The sequence below is a fragment of the Orbicella faveolata genome, unplaced genomic scaffold (genome assembly GCF_042242905.1).
Source record: "Orbicella faveolata isolate gen_17 unplaced genomic scaffold, um_ofav_v1 contig_24, whole genome shotgun sequence".
NCBI lineage: Eukaryota > Metazoa > Cnidaria > Anthozoa > Scleractinia > Merulinidae > Orbicella > Orbicella faveolata.
Window position 1 is genome coordinate 7,480,667 of NW_028301552.1, and position 16,834 is coordinate 7,497,500.

The 16,834-nt window shown below is 38.1% G+C and overlaps 1 protein-coding gene and 1 pseudogene across 2 annotated transcripts in view; both read left to right on the forward strand.

The window, feature by feature from the left end:
• Positions 1–10,506: 10,506 nt before the first annotated feature.
• LOC149110178 (putative skeletal organic matrix protein 5) lies at positions 10,507–15,400 on the forward strand. Its single transcript, XM_089292244.1, has 6 exons — positions 10,507–10,822; positions 11,448–11,704; positions 11,975–12,089; positions 13,780–13,819; positions 14,223–14,349; positions 14,506–15,400. The coding sequence occupies exons 1-6, from the start codon at positions 10,714–10,716 to the stop codon at positions 15,022–15,024; spliced, it is 1,167 nt and encodes a 388-aa protein (XP_089148370.1). The 5' UTR covers positions 10,507–10,713; the 3' UTR covers positions 15,025–15,400.
• Positions 15,401–16,305: 905 nt separating this feature from the next.
• The window catches only part of LOC149110179 (uncharacterized), a 6,089-nt pseudogene continuing 5,560 nt past the window's right edge, over positions 16,306–16,834 (forward strand). The window contains exon 1 of the transcript XR_016208045.1: positions 16,306–16,737. The product of XR_016208045.1 is annotated as an uncharacterized LOC149110179 (transcript). The remainder of the gene's footprint in view (positions 16,738–16,834) is intronic.

Here is a 16,834-nt window from a genome sequence, read left to right on the forward strand (position 1 = left end):
GTCCACACGTCGGATTCTTTGCGGATATTTTTTTTTTTTCCACTCTGGAGAATGGATTGAAAAATATCCGTTTTCGCCGCCGAATTCGCCGGATGCGTGTGGACGGAAGCCGTATCCGGAAAGAAAAAGTTGCGGATTCAAAAATATCCGGATACGTATGGACTGGACCCCACATTTATAAAATGGCTATCTGTCGTTAGTCTTGCAATGAAATTAATATGTTTTCCAGAATTCTTTTTAAGTTATCCCACGCATTATTCTACCGCTCAGATTGAAACCTCTGAGAAATTCGGTTGAAACAGATGCAGCCGTTTTGAGGAAAACTTGTCCTACAAACCTAAAAGCGATTTAGCTGGTACCAGACGATGCTAAAAGTGGTTATTAGTGGTTAAGAGTCAATTTACCGCCGATTGATCCACGTTTAGTGTTTTGCCGCCATACGAAGGACAAGTAAAGAATGCATGCGGCCATGTTTTTATTCCTTCCCTCACACTGACAACACTAACCTCGTTAAAACAACGAAGGACTACCCGGGTACCACAAATACCTAGAAGGCAACTTTTGTCGAAACAGTCCATGCAAACAATAGCTGTTTTTGAAGTTATCAGCGGTTTGACATACAAACGATCGAGGCGAAAGGGTCGGTTTTGCCTTGTATTGACCTGTTCGCCTCGTTTGTATGCCTTTTTAAGCAAAGGAATATTTGACCGCAGGCTCAACTGCAATAAGAGCTATCAAAGAAACCGAAGATCGAGGAGACATTTCTTTGTAGATGTTGTTTATTGTCATAATACTGGAGAGGATTAAGACAGCCATCTGGGTGTACAGGTTAACATGGTTACAGAAAATCGAGGATTCCTGAGTGTCATAATTTTATGGCTAGTGACGAGTGATATGCGCGTTAGTGACGCGCGTTTGTCAAAATTCTTATAATTTCCCTCAATTAAAGGTAAGGGAAATTATTTAAATTTTGACTAAACGCAAGTGAAATTGTTTATTAATTTTTACGAGTATACTACTTAAAATTTTTTTAATATCATGGGTGATACATTACACTTACGATCGTGGGGTTTTGAATGTTTATTGTATCGAGAAACTTCGTATCAAACGCTGCCATGGACATTATATTTTGTAATTTCACATGTAAAATTTTAAATTAAGGATTAATTCTATGTCACCAGGGATATTAAAATAATTTGGTCTGTATTTTTGGTATTTCAACCTGGAGAGAGAATCTGCAACCTGGAATGGAGAATCTTCAGAAATCTTCGGAAAATCATCAGTCGAAAATCATTGGTCGAAAATCATCGGAAAATTGCCAAAAACGTCGTTATATGTTCTGAGAATTTTATATAATAAGAACCCCTTGCGCTTACTCGTGAAATATTTTCGACACGAGAAGAAAAAATTGTATATCTCCGCGCGATCATGTAATATTCTCTATTTATTTCCAGCTTATTTGGTAATTTTACTGTTGTCGCTGTGTGTATGTATGTCTGTATTCTACAGTGGTATCAGTGAAAAGCTTACGGCCTCTTCACTAGACGACACAGTGCCTAGCATATTGCCTGGAAATAGCACAACGACAACATGTCGAAACATGACATGAGTAATGTAAACGTCTAACTTCCATACACCTTTCTTAGCATTTTAACACCGGATAGTCAACCCATTATCCTGTATCCTAAGCTTAACCGGTAAATAAGACTAAAACTTATAAATTGGCGATCAATTAGTTTTGAAATGGAATTAATGTGTTTTCCAGAATATTTTTCAAGTTATTCCACATTAAAATTTATAACCAACAAACCTCTTTGTGGAATTCTGTTAAAACGGATGCAGCTGTTTTCAGGAAAAATTTTCTTCTACCATTAAACAGCATAGAACCGACTGAGCTGAGCGCACCAGGCGATGCTAAAAACGTTTATTAGTGGTTAAGACTAAATTAAGCGCCAATTGATCCACGTCTAGTGTTTCGGAGCGATACGAAGGACAAACAAAAAATACGTGCGGTCATGCTTCTGTCTTCCCTCGCACTGAAACAACGTTTCTCTCGATAAAGCAACGGAAGAACGAAAGACTACCCGGGTACCCAAAATGCCTAGAGGACAACTTTTGTCCAAACAATTTATACCAACAAAGAAACCTAAGATCAAGGAGAAATTTCTTTCGAGATGTTATCCTATTAAGCAGGTTACCATGGTTACGGGGAAATGAGAGATCTAGAACATTTGTAACTTTAAAATTGCAAAAATTCGTCGAGTAAAAGTATTAATAATCCGTAGATTTCCTGAATATCATACATGTAATTTTCATGGCTGTTGCATAAGAAAGAGAAGACAAGTGAAATTACGAAATAATTTCACGCGCTTTTTGACAAATTCTAAATTATTTGAATTCTGACAAAACGCAAGTGTAAGTATTTCTTAATTTTACGAGTATACTACTTAACAGCCTCTTAATATCATGGGTTATAAATTTCACTTACGATCGTGGGTTTTGACTTTTTCAATGTATCGGGAAATTTTGCATCAAACGTTGCCATGGCAATTATATTTGCAATTTCACATGTAAAATATTAAATTAAAGATAAATTTTATGTCATCCGTAAAAATTAGAATATTTTTTTCGGTATTTTTAGCATTTCAACCTGGAGAGAAAAAAGCTAGCCTTTAGCTGTCCGCTATGGTGAACTTTCCAAATTGGCATTTGAAAGCTATTAATTAGTTGACTTTCACCTGTTACTCGCCAAAACATAACCGCAGAGTTATTTATATAACAATTGCTTTGTTTAATTCTGTCAACACAAGTTGATGAACCATTATAAAACTTTCATTAACATTATTCTTTGAAACAAGAACATCTGCGCAATAGAGTGGAAAACTCGCTAAAACTCTCCAGCCGCTATCAAGAGGATGATGTCTTCTTTAACGGCAATTCACTTCAAGCAGAAATATGCAATCATGGTCTACATCCTTTATATTTCGCTTGGGATCATTTTCTCGTTATGTTGTGCTTACTCTGGTAAGTCCTCACATTGTCTGGTCCTTATATTCTTAGACTGATTTTAGACTTCCTTTCGGTCATCTTCACTGGTCCATGCAACCAAAGTAGAAGGCTGCAGGCCTTTCATATCCCTGAAGAATTGATTTCGTACGCAATGCATTAAATATGTTCTAGTGAATATTTGATGCTGCATTATCGCCTGCATGCTCCGGTATCTCAGATGATAGTGACCGACAAGTGCACCGTGTGTTGTGCACGTCAGGGACTATGGAGTATGCCGTTATTCTGAAAGAAAAAAGAGAAAGTATTGCCACATTCCGCGAAGACAGCTTTACTTTGGCGATTAACCAGCTTGATGTTATTTGTCCATTGAGTTAGGTGAGACTAATCGACAGTCTATAATTCAACGTCGAAAAATTAGTATAGTTTTAACGTTGACATAAGCACAACCTGGGAAGAACACCGCGCAGGATGTAAAAACCTTGAAATCCAAATAATTTTAGGGAAGAAACGAAAATAAAAATTGGAAATTGAAATTATCAACAGAAATTCTGATATGCAGTTCTCTATCAGAAAAAAATGTATCCAGAGAAGAAAAATCCACATAGACTATGCCTTTTTGTATTTCTTAATATGAGGTTTTAATTTGTGTATTTCAAAGACGACGAATGTCGCATAATTGTGTTCACGGAACCAGTCGCAAAAAAGGCAATGAAGAACTAGTAGCTCTAGCATACCCCTGTAGACCCCTGTATACCCCCGTAAACCCTTGTATACCCCTGTAAACCTTTTTTTACCCTTGTATACCCCTCGAAACCCTTGTACACCCCTGTAAACCTGTATGCCCCTTTAAACCTTTGGTTACCCCTGCAAACCCTTCTATACCCCTGTAAACCTTTGTTTACCCCTGTATACCCCTGCAAAAACCCTTGTACACTGCTGTATACCCCTGTAAATCCTTCTATACCATTGTATACCCCTGTAAACCCTTTTATACCCCTGCAAACCCCTGTAACCCCTTGTATACCCCGGTAAACCCATATAAATTTTTTTTTTAACCCTTGTATACCTTTGCAAACCCTTGTATACCCTTGTTAATCCCTGTAAATTCTTGGTTACTTCTGCAAACCCCTGTAACCCCTTGTATACCCCTGTAAACCCCTCTATACCCATATAAACCCTTGTTTACCTCTGTAAACCCCTATGTCACCCTGTAAATCCTTTTTTAACTTTGTAAATCCCTATATACCCCTGTAAACCCTTGGTTACCTCCTTAAACCCTTGTATACCCCTGTAAACCCTTCTATACCCCTGTAAAGCCCTGTACACTCCTGTAAACCCTTGTATACCCCTGTAAGCCCTTGTATACCAGTGTATATCCCTATATGCCCCTGTAAACCCTTGTTTACCTCTGTAAACTCCCTATATACCCCTGTGAGCCTTTTTTTACCTTTGTAAACCCCTGTATACCGCTGTAAACCCTTGTATACCCCTGTAAATCTCTGTATAGTCCTGTACATCCTTGTATACACCTGTAAACCCTTGTATACCCCTGTAAACCTTCGGATACCGTTGTATACCCCTGTAAACCCCTGTACACTCCTGTATACCCCTGTAAACCCTTGTATACCATTGTATACCTGTGTAAACCCTTGTATACCCTTGCTATACAAGGGTATACAAGGGTATACAAGGATATACAGAGGTTTACAAGGGTATACAAGTGTTTACAGGGATTGACAGGCGTATACAAGGGTTTGCAGGGGTATACGAGGATTTACAGGGATTGACAGGGGTATACAAGGGTTTAAAGGGGTATACAGAGTTTCACAGGAGTATACAAGGGTTTTCAGGGGTATAAAGGGGTTTACAGGGGTATACAAGGGTTTAAAGGGGTATACAGGGGTAACTTTTAAAAATGCATGTAAATATAATTCGGTAGAATAACTGAATCCTTAAATGATGAGAGCTGCTGTCTTCTATTAAAGTGGTTAGTTTTTTCTCTCAATTCCACGTACAGCATCAGGGGGTTAAACATATCATAGTGAATGTTTAGTGCTACTGACCAAATTTTGAAAGGACTATTAGGGCTTAAATTATCATGGTGAACGGAGTATTAGATGGCACCGAAACGAAATTAACAGGGTAATCTTTGGTTAAATCGGAGCTGTCTGATCCCCTTATTCCCCAGCAGGCACCTATTTCCAAACGCCAAAGTGTTTCTGAATGATAAGGGTGCTGGGAAATTTGCGAAATCGGTGTCCCAGTAGATTTTTGTTGAATAAACCAGGCGTACAGGGCTTTATCCAACTGCTCATCATCACCCAGCTTTTTTGGACTTTCGTTTTAATCCTTCGCTTGTTTCGATGCTGTCAGTAAATTTTAGGATCTTGTCTTTGTTCTTCCGTATGTCAGAGATCCGCCGCTTGCTGATGCCAAATTCTTGAACTAAATTTGTTCCTTTCTCTCCTTTATCCAAACGTGAAATAATTATCTGCTTATCTTTAATCGATAAAACGGCTCGCTTTCGCTTCGTGACATGTTTTTGAAATGAGTTTACCATCGATCGCTCGTGTGTCTACATAACCCACGCGGAAGGAACTAATCAAGCATGAAATTCCCTTGGTAACAAAACAATTGAGCCAATCAGATATCAGCTGAACACATCAGAATGTTTCTTTGTCTCGTCGCACTTGCGAATTTTAAAAACCGCACAGGATAATACGCTGTTTAAACAGTCGTTTGAAAGGATTATTGGGCTTTTTGCGACTTTGAATTTTCAAGATCACAACTAATTAATATTCATGAAAAAATTGGGACCAGAGAAAAAAGTCCGGATAATCGAATAGTCCGGATAATCGAGGTCCGGATAATCGAGGTTCGACTGTATTCCCTTTAGGCCCTTTTTTGCAGGTTTGCTTAGCTTTGCAACATAAAAATTGTGGACGAGAATTTCAATCGCTATTCATTATTTTCAATGCGGCATTAGCAGAAATATTAGGAAACTTAAGCAACGACGACGACGACGTCGAGGACGACGCCTAGTAGAAAACGAATTTATATTTTACCAGCAAAATTCGCGATTGTCTAGATCTGTTCGGTGCGCAATTGGCTCTAAAAAGGTGCTCAGGCTAAATATGTAATGACATCGTTTAATTCCAAATGAAAATACGAGAAATTAGCCTTCGTCGTCCACGTTCAGTAGACGACGCAGAACTTGGTCATTTTACGTTGTTGCTTTGCAGAGGACGGCAAAGAAATGTACCAAGAATTATAACGCACGTGCACAGCTATTGTTTTACTCATTAAACCTTTTGTCTAGGGACGTTCTCGTTGCCTTCGTCGTCGTGGTTTGCTTAAGCTCCCTAATGTTGCACCATAGCACATTTTGACGCGACGTACCGTCGTAAGCCTTGGCGGAACTTTCATTTTACCATCGTGTTGACATTGCAACTTAACAGTTTGTTTTTCTAGCTAGAACATGTTTATATTAGCAATTACGAATTTTACTCTGGATGTTATCGCCACTACGAAAACAGTTCCTATAGTGACCTTGGAACCAGGGTCTTCCCAAAGAGACGTGCGCACCCTGTAGTCAGCTGACCAGACGTCATCAAGGAAGACGATCTATTTAATTATGGTGATCTTGACTCATATGCTCACGAACAGAACTGAAAATTGTTTGTAGCGTATAGTGTCTGGTTCATGAAAACAGTGCAAATATAACAAACTTCCAGTAAAAATTCCCCTTGGCAATATTCTGCAATACTATAATAGGCCCTTTGCAGCTAGACCATCCCTTAGCCTACTTTCAATACAACTATGGGCTATGGGTACGGTTAAAGAATGCCAGAAATGTAAAAAGCATGTGGAAAATATCAAAATGACCGAGTTTGAAGCCCCTAGCATTCAGTAAAGAATGAGATACTATGACGGAGTGAAGTTTTAAAAAATTAAGAAGACTTCTATGGAAAAACTTGTTGGAGAGCAAGACCTAGCGACATTTCTATAAATATCTTCCAAATTTTCCGAAAACTCAAACTGTCGTATAAACTTACTCTTTAATGCCAGGGGCCTCAAACTTCTTTGTAATCTTTTGTAGTGTAATACAATAGTTAGTTTGTTAAATATTTCTTAAAACGTCTTCTAAGTTCTGGTCGCATTGTTTTTTAACTTTCCCCAGAATCAAACATTCTGCAACAGAATTATAACGAGCGTCTGTATTCAGTACACGAGTTCCACTATCTGAATGTGCCTAATGTTGGTACAACTATAGCGACTGACGAATTTGATTGTTGCTTTAAATGCCTGCGGAATCCTTCATGCTTCTCTGTTAACCTGGCCGCGTCCCAAACAGTCCGTAAAAAACCTTGGTGTGAGCTTCTGCCTTCTGATAAGTACAACAGTCCCGAGAAATATCAACGAAACAAAAGTTCGCATCACATCTCCATCATGGTAAGATTCACCGTCTAATAACGTAATATGAAGATGAATCATACTTCTACTGAATTTTAAGGTATGGGTTGGAGGAAACGTATTCTCAGCTCCCTTTTTCAAACTTAACATATTATAGAAAGCTCCCGGGGGAGACACAAGGAGCAATATTTCTTGATTGTTTTCTTCCAATATCTTTATAGCTGTAGCAAATTTGTAACATCAGTTTTGGTGATTTTTCTTTAGTATATAGAGAGCCCGGAAATCCAAGATGCATATAGCGGATTGTGAATATGGCACACCTTCCAACATGCAGGAATTTTACAAGCTAAAGACTTAACAAGTCGATACTTAAGAAATAGAAAACATGTACCGTGTTTCTATCGAGTTTCAGTATAAATCTACTAGCGTTCTATCACGAATGCCCTTCGCTGATTGGTTATACGCTACTCACTATCTATTCTGTGATAGATAATGAGTAGCGTAGCAGTGTGCGCTTGTTAACAGAATGACGGCCTCTTCTTGGCGTTTTCGAGGTGTTAATGAAGAGTATTTAGATAAAGCTTTCAACGACAAGTAGATTTATACTAAAACAATTAGATTAATCGCTGTCGATTTCTATGCGCGATAGTTGACGAGGGCGCAGCCCGAGTCAACTATCACGCGATAGAAATCTCAAGCTCATAATCTAATTGCTTAAGGTCATTCCTCACATTTGCATTGCGCATCCTTACTGCGCATAATTTATGGCGTCATTAGCGCGCGCTCGTGCACGCGCATATTGAAAACATGACGGATTTGCCTTGATATTGAGCTCTTTCAGTTGAAAAATGACTCTAGCTCACCAACGAGCATGGGCACCCCAATTTTTTTTCCAGTCATTGTAATCAACTAATCATAAGCTTCGCATGAGGAAAGACTGATCTAATTTCTATTGCTGAAAATTGAATAAATAAGAAAAATAGCAGATACACTGTGGTCTTTTCTATTTTGCAGTCGGTAACCACGTCAAGAAATTTGGTTCAAATTTTTAATCAAGGATTTAGCTTTCTGTCTGAATCAAACTTAAAATGTTTATTTGTATCCGACACAATGTATTGACTGTAGTTTAATTCGTTTTGTTATGAGTCTGGGCTCACAAAGATTTTACAATTACTGAGAATGCGTTTTTATAATAAGCATTAAATAATGCAAAAATGGGGCATTTTCAATGCCTCACTGCTCCTTAATGAGCATGGGCACCCCCCTTTTTTATTTCAAAATTGAAGTTATCATATGACAAATATTCAGTGGACAAAGTTTGAACAAAAATCTATTGTCACTTTTATTTCAGAGGAATTACCTTAATAGAAACACGAGTGGAAGTTTGGGAGAACGAGAAATGCTGTGGCAACACGAGTCGTAGGCGAGTGTTTCCACATCTTTTTCGAGTTCTCCCAAACTTTCACGAGTGTTTCTATGACTCGATAGAAACACGGAGAACATGTTTGCTATTTCTTTTAGAAAACACCGCGACCAAAAACGTCAAGAGCTCCTGCTAGCTCTGTGTTTCTATCGCGCTTTAGTATAAATCTACTAGTGTTCTATCGCGAATGGCGTTCTCTGATTGGCTACGCTACTCACTATCTATTCTGTGATAGATATTGAGTAGCGTAGCAGTGTGCCCTCGTTAACAAAATGACGGCCACTTCTTAGCGTTTTCGAAGTGTCTGTGAAGAGGATTTACCCTACGTTTTGAACGACTAGTAGATTTATACTAAAACAATTAGATTATTCGCTCTTGATTTCTATCAATTATCACGCGATAGAAATCTCGAGTTCATGATCTAATTGTTTAATAGGAACACGATTTTTAACCAATCAGCGCGCGTATTTTCTTAGGACTGTTTTCTATAAAAGAATTTGGAAGTACTTTACAACTCGACATGAATCCAATCACAACACAACCACAAAGCAGAATGTCCAACTAATATTCATTTTGCTTCCTGATTTTGATTCGTAATGAGAGCAAGTCTTGTATATTGATCATGTGCTTATGATATTATTGCCAAAACTTTGTTGTTGGTTGTGGTTTTTTCCAAACAATTAACGAATTTAAATAATTACAGTTCTGAATGACGATTACGAGCTCTTTATCAAATTTATCCAAACACGTAATGATATCATTTTTGATAACATTTCTTCCCCTTTTAACTGCACTTAAATTTGTTGCTGTATGATCGAAACATATTCGGATCTTCTTCGGAAGTCTGGGCACACCAGGCGATGCTAAAAGTGTTTATTAGTGGTTAAGATTAAATTAAGCGCCAATTGATCCACGTTTAGTGTTTCGGCGCGATACGAAGGACAAACAAAGAACACGTGCGGCCATGTTTTTTCCTTCCCTCGCCCTGAAACAACGTTACTCTCGATAAAGCAACGGAAGAACGAAAGACTACACGGGTACCCAAAATACTCAGAGCACAACTTTTGTCCAAACAATTTATACAAACAAAGAAACCTAAGATCAAGGAAAATTTTCTTTCTAGATGTTGTTATGTTATTAAACAGGTTACCATGGTTACAGGAAAAGAAGAGATCTAGAACATTTGTAACTTTGAAACTTTCAAAACATCGTCGGGTAAAAGTATGTAATAATCCGTAGGTTTCCTGAGTATCATACATGTAAGTTTCATGGGTGATGTATGCGAAAATGAAGACAAGTGAAATTACGAAATAGTTTCACGCGCTTTTTCACAAAATTCTCAATTATTTGAATTTTGACAAAACGCAAGTGAAAGTATTTCTCAATTTTAGAAGTATACTACTTAACAACCTTTTAATATCATGGGTTATAAATTTCACTTACGATCGTGGGTTTTGACTTTTTCATTGTATCGGGAAATTTTGCATCAAACGTTGCCATGGCAATTATATTTGCAATTTCACATGTAAAATATTAAATTAAAGATAAATTTTATGTCATCTGTAAAATTAGAATAAATTTTTCGGTATTTTAGCATTTCAACCTGGAGAGAAAAAAAGTTAGCCATTAGCCGTCCGCTATGGTGAACTTTCCAAATTGCCATTTTAAAGTTATTAATTAGTTGACTTTCACCTGTCACTCGCCAAAACATAGCCGCGGAGTTATGTATATAAATATTGCTTTGTTTAATTCTGTCAACACAAGGTGATGAACATTAAAAAACTTTCATTAACATTATTCTTTGAAACAAGAACATCTGCGGAACAGACTGGAAAACTTGCTAAAACTCTCCAGCCGCTATCAAGAAGATGATGTCTTCTTTAACGGCAATTCACTTCAAGCAGAAATATGCAATCATGGTCTACATCCTTTATATTTCGCTTGGGATCATTTTCTCGTTATGTTGCGCTTACTTTGGTAAGTGCTCACATTGTCTGGTCCTTATATTCTTAGACTGATTTTAGACTTCCTTTCGGTCATCTTCACTGGTCCATGCAACCAAAGTAGAAGGCTGCAGGCCTTTCATATCCCTGAAGAATTGATTTCGTACGCAATGCATTAAATATGTTCTAGTGAATATTTGATGCTGCATTATCGCCTGCATGCTCCGGTATCTCAGATGATAGTGACCGACAAGTGCACCGTGTGTTGTGCACGTCAGGGACTATGGACAATGCCGTTATTCTAAAAAAGAATATATTGCCACTTTCCGCGAAGACAGGTTTACTTTGGCGATTAACCAGCTTGATGTGTCCATTGAATTAGGTGCAACTAATCGATAGTCTATAATTCAACGTCCGAAACTATAGATTAATGTTGACATAAACACAATCTGGGAAGAACACCGTGCAGCATGTAAAGCCCTTGAAATCCAAACAATTTTGGGGGAGAAACTAAAGTAAAAATTGGAGATTAAAATTATCAACAGAAATTCTAATATGCATTTCTCTACCAGAAAAAAAAAATGTATTTAGAGAAGCATCCACATAGACTATACCTTTCTGCATTTTTAATATGAAGTTTTAATTTGTGTATTTCAAAGACGACGAAGGTCGCATAATTGTGTTCAAGGAACCAGTCGCAAACAAGGCAATGAAGAACCACGTGATCAGGAGTGCGGAGGTGCCCAGTGAAGGGAGCTGTCGCTTGATGTGCTATGTGGAGCCCAATTGTGTGTCCATCAATATAGGACCATTGGAAGACGGAAAACACAAATGCGAGTTGAACAACGCTACAAATGAAAACCAGTTTGCAAATTCTCTTGTAAATAAACCGGCTTTTAACTATCTTGCTATCGAGGTAATGTAATACAAAAGGCTCCTAATTACTTGCAGTCAATCAAAAAAGCCAGCAGTGGAAAATTGTAAAATCAGTGTTTTCCAGTTAAAATCCTTGTTCTTAGTTGTTCTTTGAACTCCTTCCAATTTGCTATTGGCTGCTGTGTGCGGTAGACGTTCGAATGTGTATTTGAATTTTTTTACAACCTGCTTCAACCACCAGAATCCTCTCGTGTACTTTGAAATTCAGTCTAATAGAAGATATCTCGAGTTGACTTTTTTCTCTTAACAGAATCCCTGTAGTAGCAGCCCATGTTTGAACAATGGAACCTGTCAAGCTGGATTCACCAGTAAAGGTTTTCGTTGTATCTGTCTTCCTGGATTCACAGGAACAAAGTGTCATAAAGGTAAATTTAAATAATTAAGTAAATAATAAAGTGTGACCTTTGCGATGCAGGTTATGTCGGCTATACTTGACTCGACAGCTACACCAACGAATTGAGGAACACAACAGATCGGCAGTTGGACACCACCTTAAAAGGCAGCATAATAAAACGCCGGATGACATTGCATGGCTAGAAATCTCGGACACGCACGCTCAGTTGAAAAGGCTAGATGAAGCAAAAGCGAGTCACGTAATTCCTCACGTCACGACTTAAATACTTCACTGAGAAAACAGATTTAACATGCCGCATACCTCCTTACTCCGGTGCAAAGTCCCAAATGTTCACTGACTGTCTTTTGGTATAACCCGACACCAAAAATATTGTTGGGAAATTGTCGGCTTCCATGTTTTAATCGTTGTGTTTTTCAAGTATAATAATACAGATGATGCTATTTAGTAACAGTATGGCCGCAGTGCGAAAGCAGCATCACCAGCTTTCAATAGATGTCCTTTCGCCTAAAATCTTTAGAGTGTAACAAATTTGTGGAAGCTAAACGTTAAGACGTAGTGATTAACTTTTCTCAGGGCTTTGTATCCATTACGTTTTTAGAACTTGTTTCTCTGTAATTTTAGTGTTTTCTGGTCGACGAAATATGATATTCCTGATAAACCGTGCAGCGAAATCCATCTGCAGAGTATATTTCCTTGATTAGCCATGTTGTTTTTCCCTGGGTTGCCTGACTTTTTAGGTTCCAGTCTCTTTTTATACCTGTTCGCCCCCAAAAAATTAAATAAATGGGAGAATAGTGTGATTCAATTCGCGCTAAATTATTGGTTAAATCAGTTCTTTAAGCTTATTAGTATTGTTTTATTGTATTATTCTTTTAGGTCCCCTTTTTAACTTCGTAAAATATTTTATCACTTATCTTACATAATAAATCAAGTTAAGACGAAATCCGATAGAAAATCGAGCAATTTCAATTCTTAGTGGACAAAAATCTGGTACCAGAATAATTTTATGTATTTTACAGTCCTTTTTACATTTTCGTAAAGCTAAAGATATAAATAGTTGCCTGAAATAACACCGAAAACAATTTCCCTTGGGAACGAGAGAGAAAAAAAAAAATTCAAATTTCAGAGAAATTGTGCAAACACAGGTAAAATTTCATCATCAGTTTCATTTCACCAATACTTTCAAGTGATTCATGCGAAGTTCATGCAACATTTGTTTTTGACGTTTGGCGTTGCTAGAAATGATTTTTTTTTTGAGAAGATATTTAAAACAGTCGTAGTGAAGTTTGCAATACGATGTAAATAATCTTGGTACAAAGTTTTTGTCCACTTGTTACTCAAACTTCTGGTGAATTCCGTCTTAATGACTTAATAATAAACAATAGATAAATTGATTACTCCAGTTAAAACACTGGGGAAGATCTTATGAGTTTTCAGTATTCCGAAACATAGTTCTTTCCCTTCCAGTTATGTTCGTGATGTTAACACCAATTGCACAAACTCCAACTCCTTCTTATCTTACTAATTTGCTTGAAACGTTAAATTGATGCAATGGTCATTACACGTCTATCCTCGAAGACCCATGGTCAGTTAACTGGGGAGAGACGAAGTAAAACCGGCAAAAAAAAAAAAAAAAAACCTGTTTGTTAATTAAATTGCTTTTCAGTCAGTTGTTTGGTTTTCTAATTCTTCCACTTTAGGTGCCGCAAAATCATGCAAGGAACGCTATGAACTACACAAGTAAGTCATTAAAAGTTTCAGGAGAAGTGTTCAAAGCACGCACGGAGGCTGCACCCACATCATGGGCGGAGGTTCACAACCGGACTCTGAAAACGCATGCAAATGGAGTCCACTCCAGATAAAACGAAAAAAATTCGACAATGAGGGATGGGACTCTAACAGATCAGATAAACTACGTAGTTAATTATTTAATAAGTAGAATACATTTTCTCGCTTTAAGAAAGGTCCCAAGCTGGTACAAAGGGCACAATCGTGGTTCTTAGAGCCAATAGTATTTGAGTAATTATCTTATTTCCTGTGATCTTTACAGTGTAAAAATCAAAAGCGCAAATTACTTAAGCATAGTCACAGAAGATTGCCGATTTAAAGGAAGCCTGTTGAAAGACATTTTTGTATTTGACAGCTCGAGGGTGAGTCAGCTGGTTACGCTCTATGTTGACTCAAAACCAATTTCTGTTCTCTGTCACATGGGAGATTTTGGATGTGGAGATGGAGGATGGACACCAGTCATGAAGATTGACGGCAGCAAGGTATATTATAACTCAATTCAGAATATTCAGTTGTTTCGTCAAACCCTTTTAAGCCATGCATCACATGTGAAAACTGTTTAAGTTATCTCAAGTCTGATAAACTCTATTCAATAGAAGCAGGTTTTGTATAATTTATTTTCTTCTATTCCTCCTCAGAGAACCTTTCATTATACGTCGTCGTACTGGAGTGATAAAAAAGAATACCACCTTCCTGGAGGGGAGACTGGGTTTGACTCCCGAGAGACCAAGTTACCGACCTACTGGAACACATCCTTCTCCAAGCTCTGTCTTGGTATGAAGGTCGACCAACAGATCAATTACATTGTCATCAACAAGCAGGCCTACTCTCTGTACTCACTGATCGCTGACGGGCAATACCGCGCCACCTCACTGGGTCGTAACACGTGGAAGACGCTGATTGGTTCACAGGCTTCCTTGCAGACCAAGTGTAACAAAGAAGGCTTCAATGCTGCAGGTAGTCCTCAGGGCTGGTCCAAAGCAAGAATCGGTTTCCTAGGTAACAACGAAAACAATTGCGTCACCCCTGACTCGAGAATCGGGTTTGGTACAGGAGGACATCATGATGACTCCAACACGTGTGGAAACGAGGCAACACACTCACCAGATAATGGACACAAACACATCAAAGCCATGGGTTACATCCTGGTGCAGTGATAAGGAAAGCAAAAACAAACGTTTTAAGCGAACTGATTAAAAGTCATATCGGAATAAACTTAATTCAAGCATAAATGTAGGTTAAGGAATGGAAAAAATAAACACTCTAAACAGGTTTAATTCTCGTTAAATTGCATATTACCAAACTATGAAAATGTCAATTAGCTGATAGCTTTGAACACACCTATTTGAGTTTTTACTTAAATACGTTCTCAGATATCTTTTTTCACCACGTAGTTATTTCGTATTACTTCAATTAGATTTTGTTCACGTGATCTTTTGTCAGGAATGGACTAGTGCTGTTGAAGGGAGATGGAAAACTAGACGTAAATTGTTAAAATAGCTGTCTAACAGTGGGAATAAATGAATGAAGGGCTTTAAGTGTCAATGGTATTTAGCTTAAAAAAACTAATTGAGGACACTATTTACACTACATACATCCATCCATACATACATCCTTTATTATCTTTCCCCATGGGGGCTTTTCGAAGACAATATGGTACAATACTACAATTAAATAATAATATACTAAAATTAATATTACATTCTAGTTTAGATAATCACAAATTTAAAAACTCTACAATTAATTTACGTTTCAATACTTTTTTAAAAATTGAAATAGTTCTACTGAGTTTTAAAGTAAGGTCCAATGAGTTCCAGATGGTAGTTGTCCTATAATGAAATGTTCTTTGGCCAGTGGCAGTTCTGTATAGAGGAATGTTTAATTGTTGAGAGCTCCTAGTGGTACGCGTGCTTGTATCTGCACGTTTGATAAAAATAGAGGTCAAATAGCCGGGAGCACAGCCCGTCATGCACTTGAAGGCTAAAGTGGCACTTTGACAGTAAAGCTGGCTTGATACTGGCAGCCATTCTAATTCTTTTAGTATGGGCGTGACGTGATCGAATTTCCATGCACCACTTACAATTCTACATGCGAAGTTCTGTACAGATTGCAGTTTATCAGTGTTACAGTCGGAGGAGTTTGCCCACACGTTTGAGCAATAAAACAGCTTACTAAAAACTAGGGCATTAACAACTGTGATAAGAGTTCCTCTATCAAAAGCATGTTTAACGTGCACCTAACCCCCAAATTTTTCTTTCGCTAAAATGAATCCACTTACTGTTGAAACTAATTCGGCGAAAAAATTGTTGAATTTGGTTGAATCCTCAATTTGCTATGGCCCGCCGAAAACGCGAAAATCGCCCTAAATCGGCGCCATTTTGTTTCACGACCGAGTTCTGGATGGAATGGGTCCAGCGGCAGTTGTGACGTCTACCCAGGAACGAAACATGTTTCGCCGCTAGTCATTTCACTGTAGTGGCTGTGTTGCTCGTGAAGAATTTGCAGCTAAAATGCCTACGAGGTGTGTTGCAGGCGCTTGCAGCAACACCCCAGACTTAGAAAATGGAATAGCGCTTCACTGTATTCCATATTTTGGTGACGATCGGCCACAAGCGAAAAAAAGACGAAAAAAGTTAGTGGACTTTGTAAAGCAAAAGAGAGCGAAGTGGGAGCCTTCGAAGAACTCGGCCATCTGTTCAGTGCACTTCAAGCCAGAAGATTTTCAACGTTTGTTCGCAAGTTTGCTTGGGCAAAGCACACCTTATATCCCCCGTCTAAATGGGGACGACTTTGGGGTCGCTGCCTTTCCGACAATTCATGCCGTGGGAAAAGTGATCCAACCACCACAGTCAGAGCGCAACAAGAGAAAGGTGAGATGATTTGACACCTTATTTCTCTGTAAGCGTTTCTTGTTAACTTGAAGCACCGATTGAAGATCAGAGTATGCATTTATTTTGTTTTTCTTTC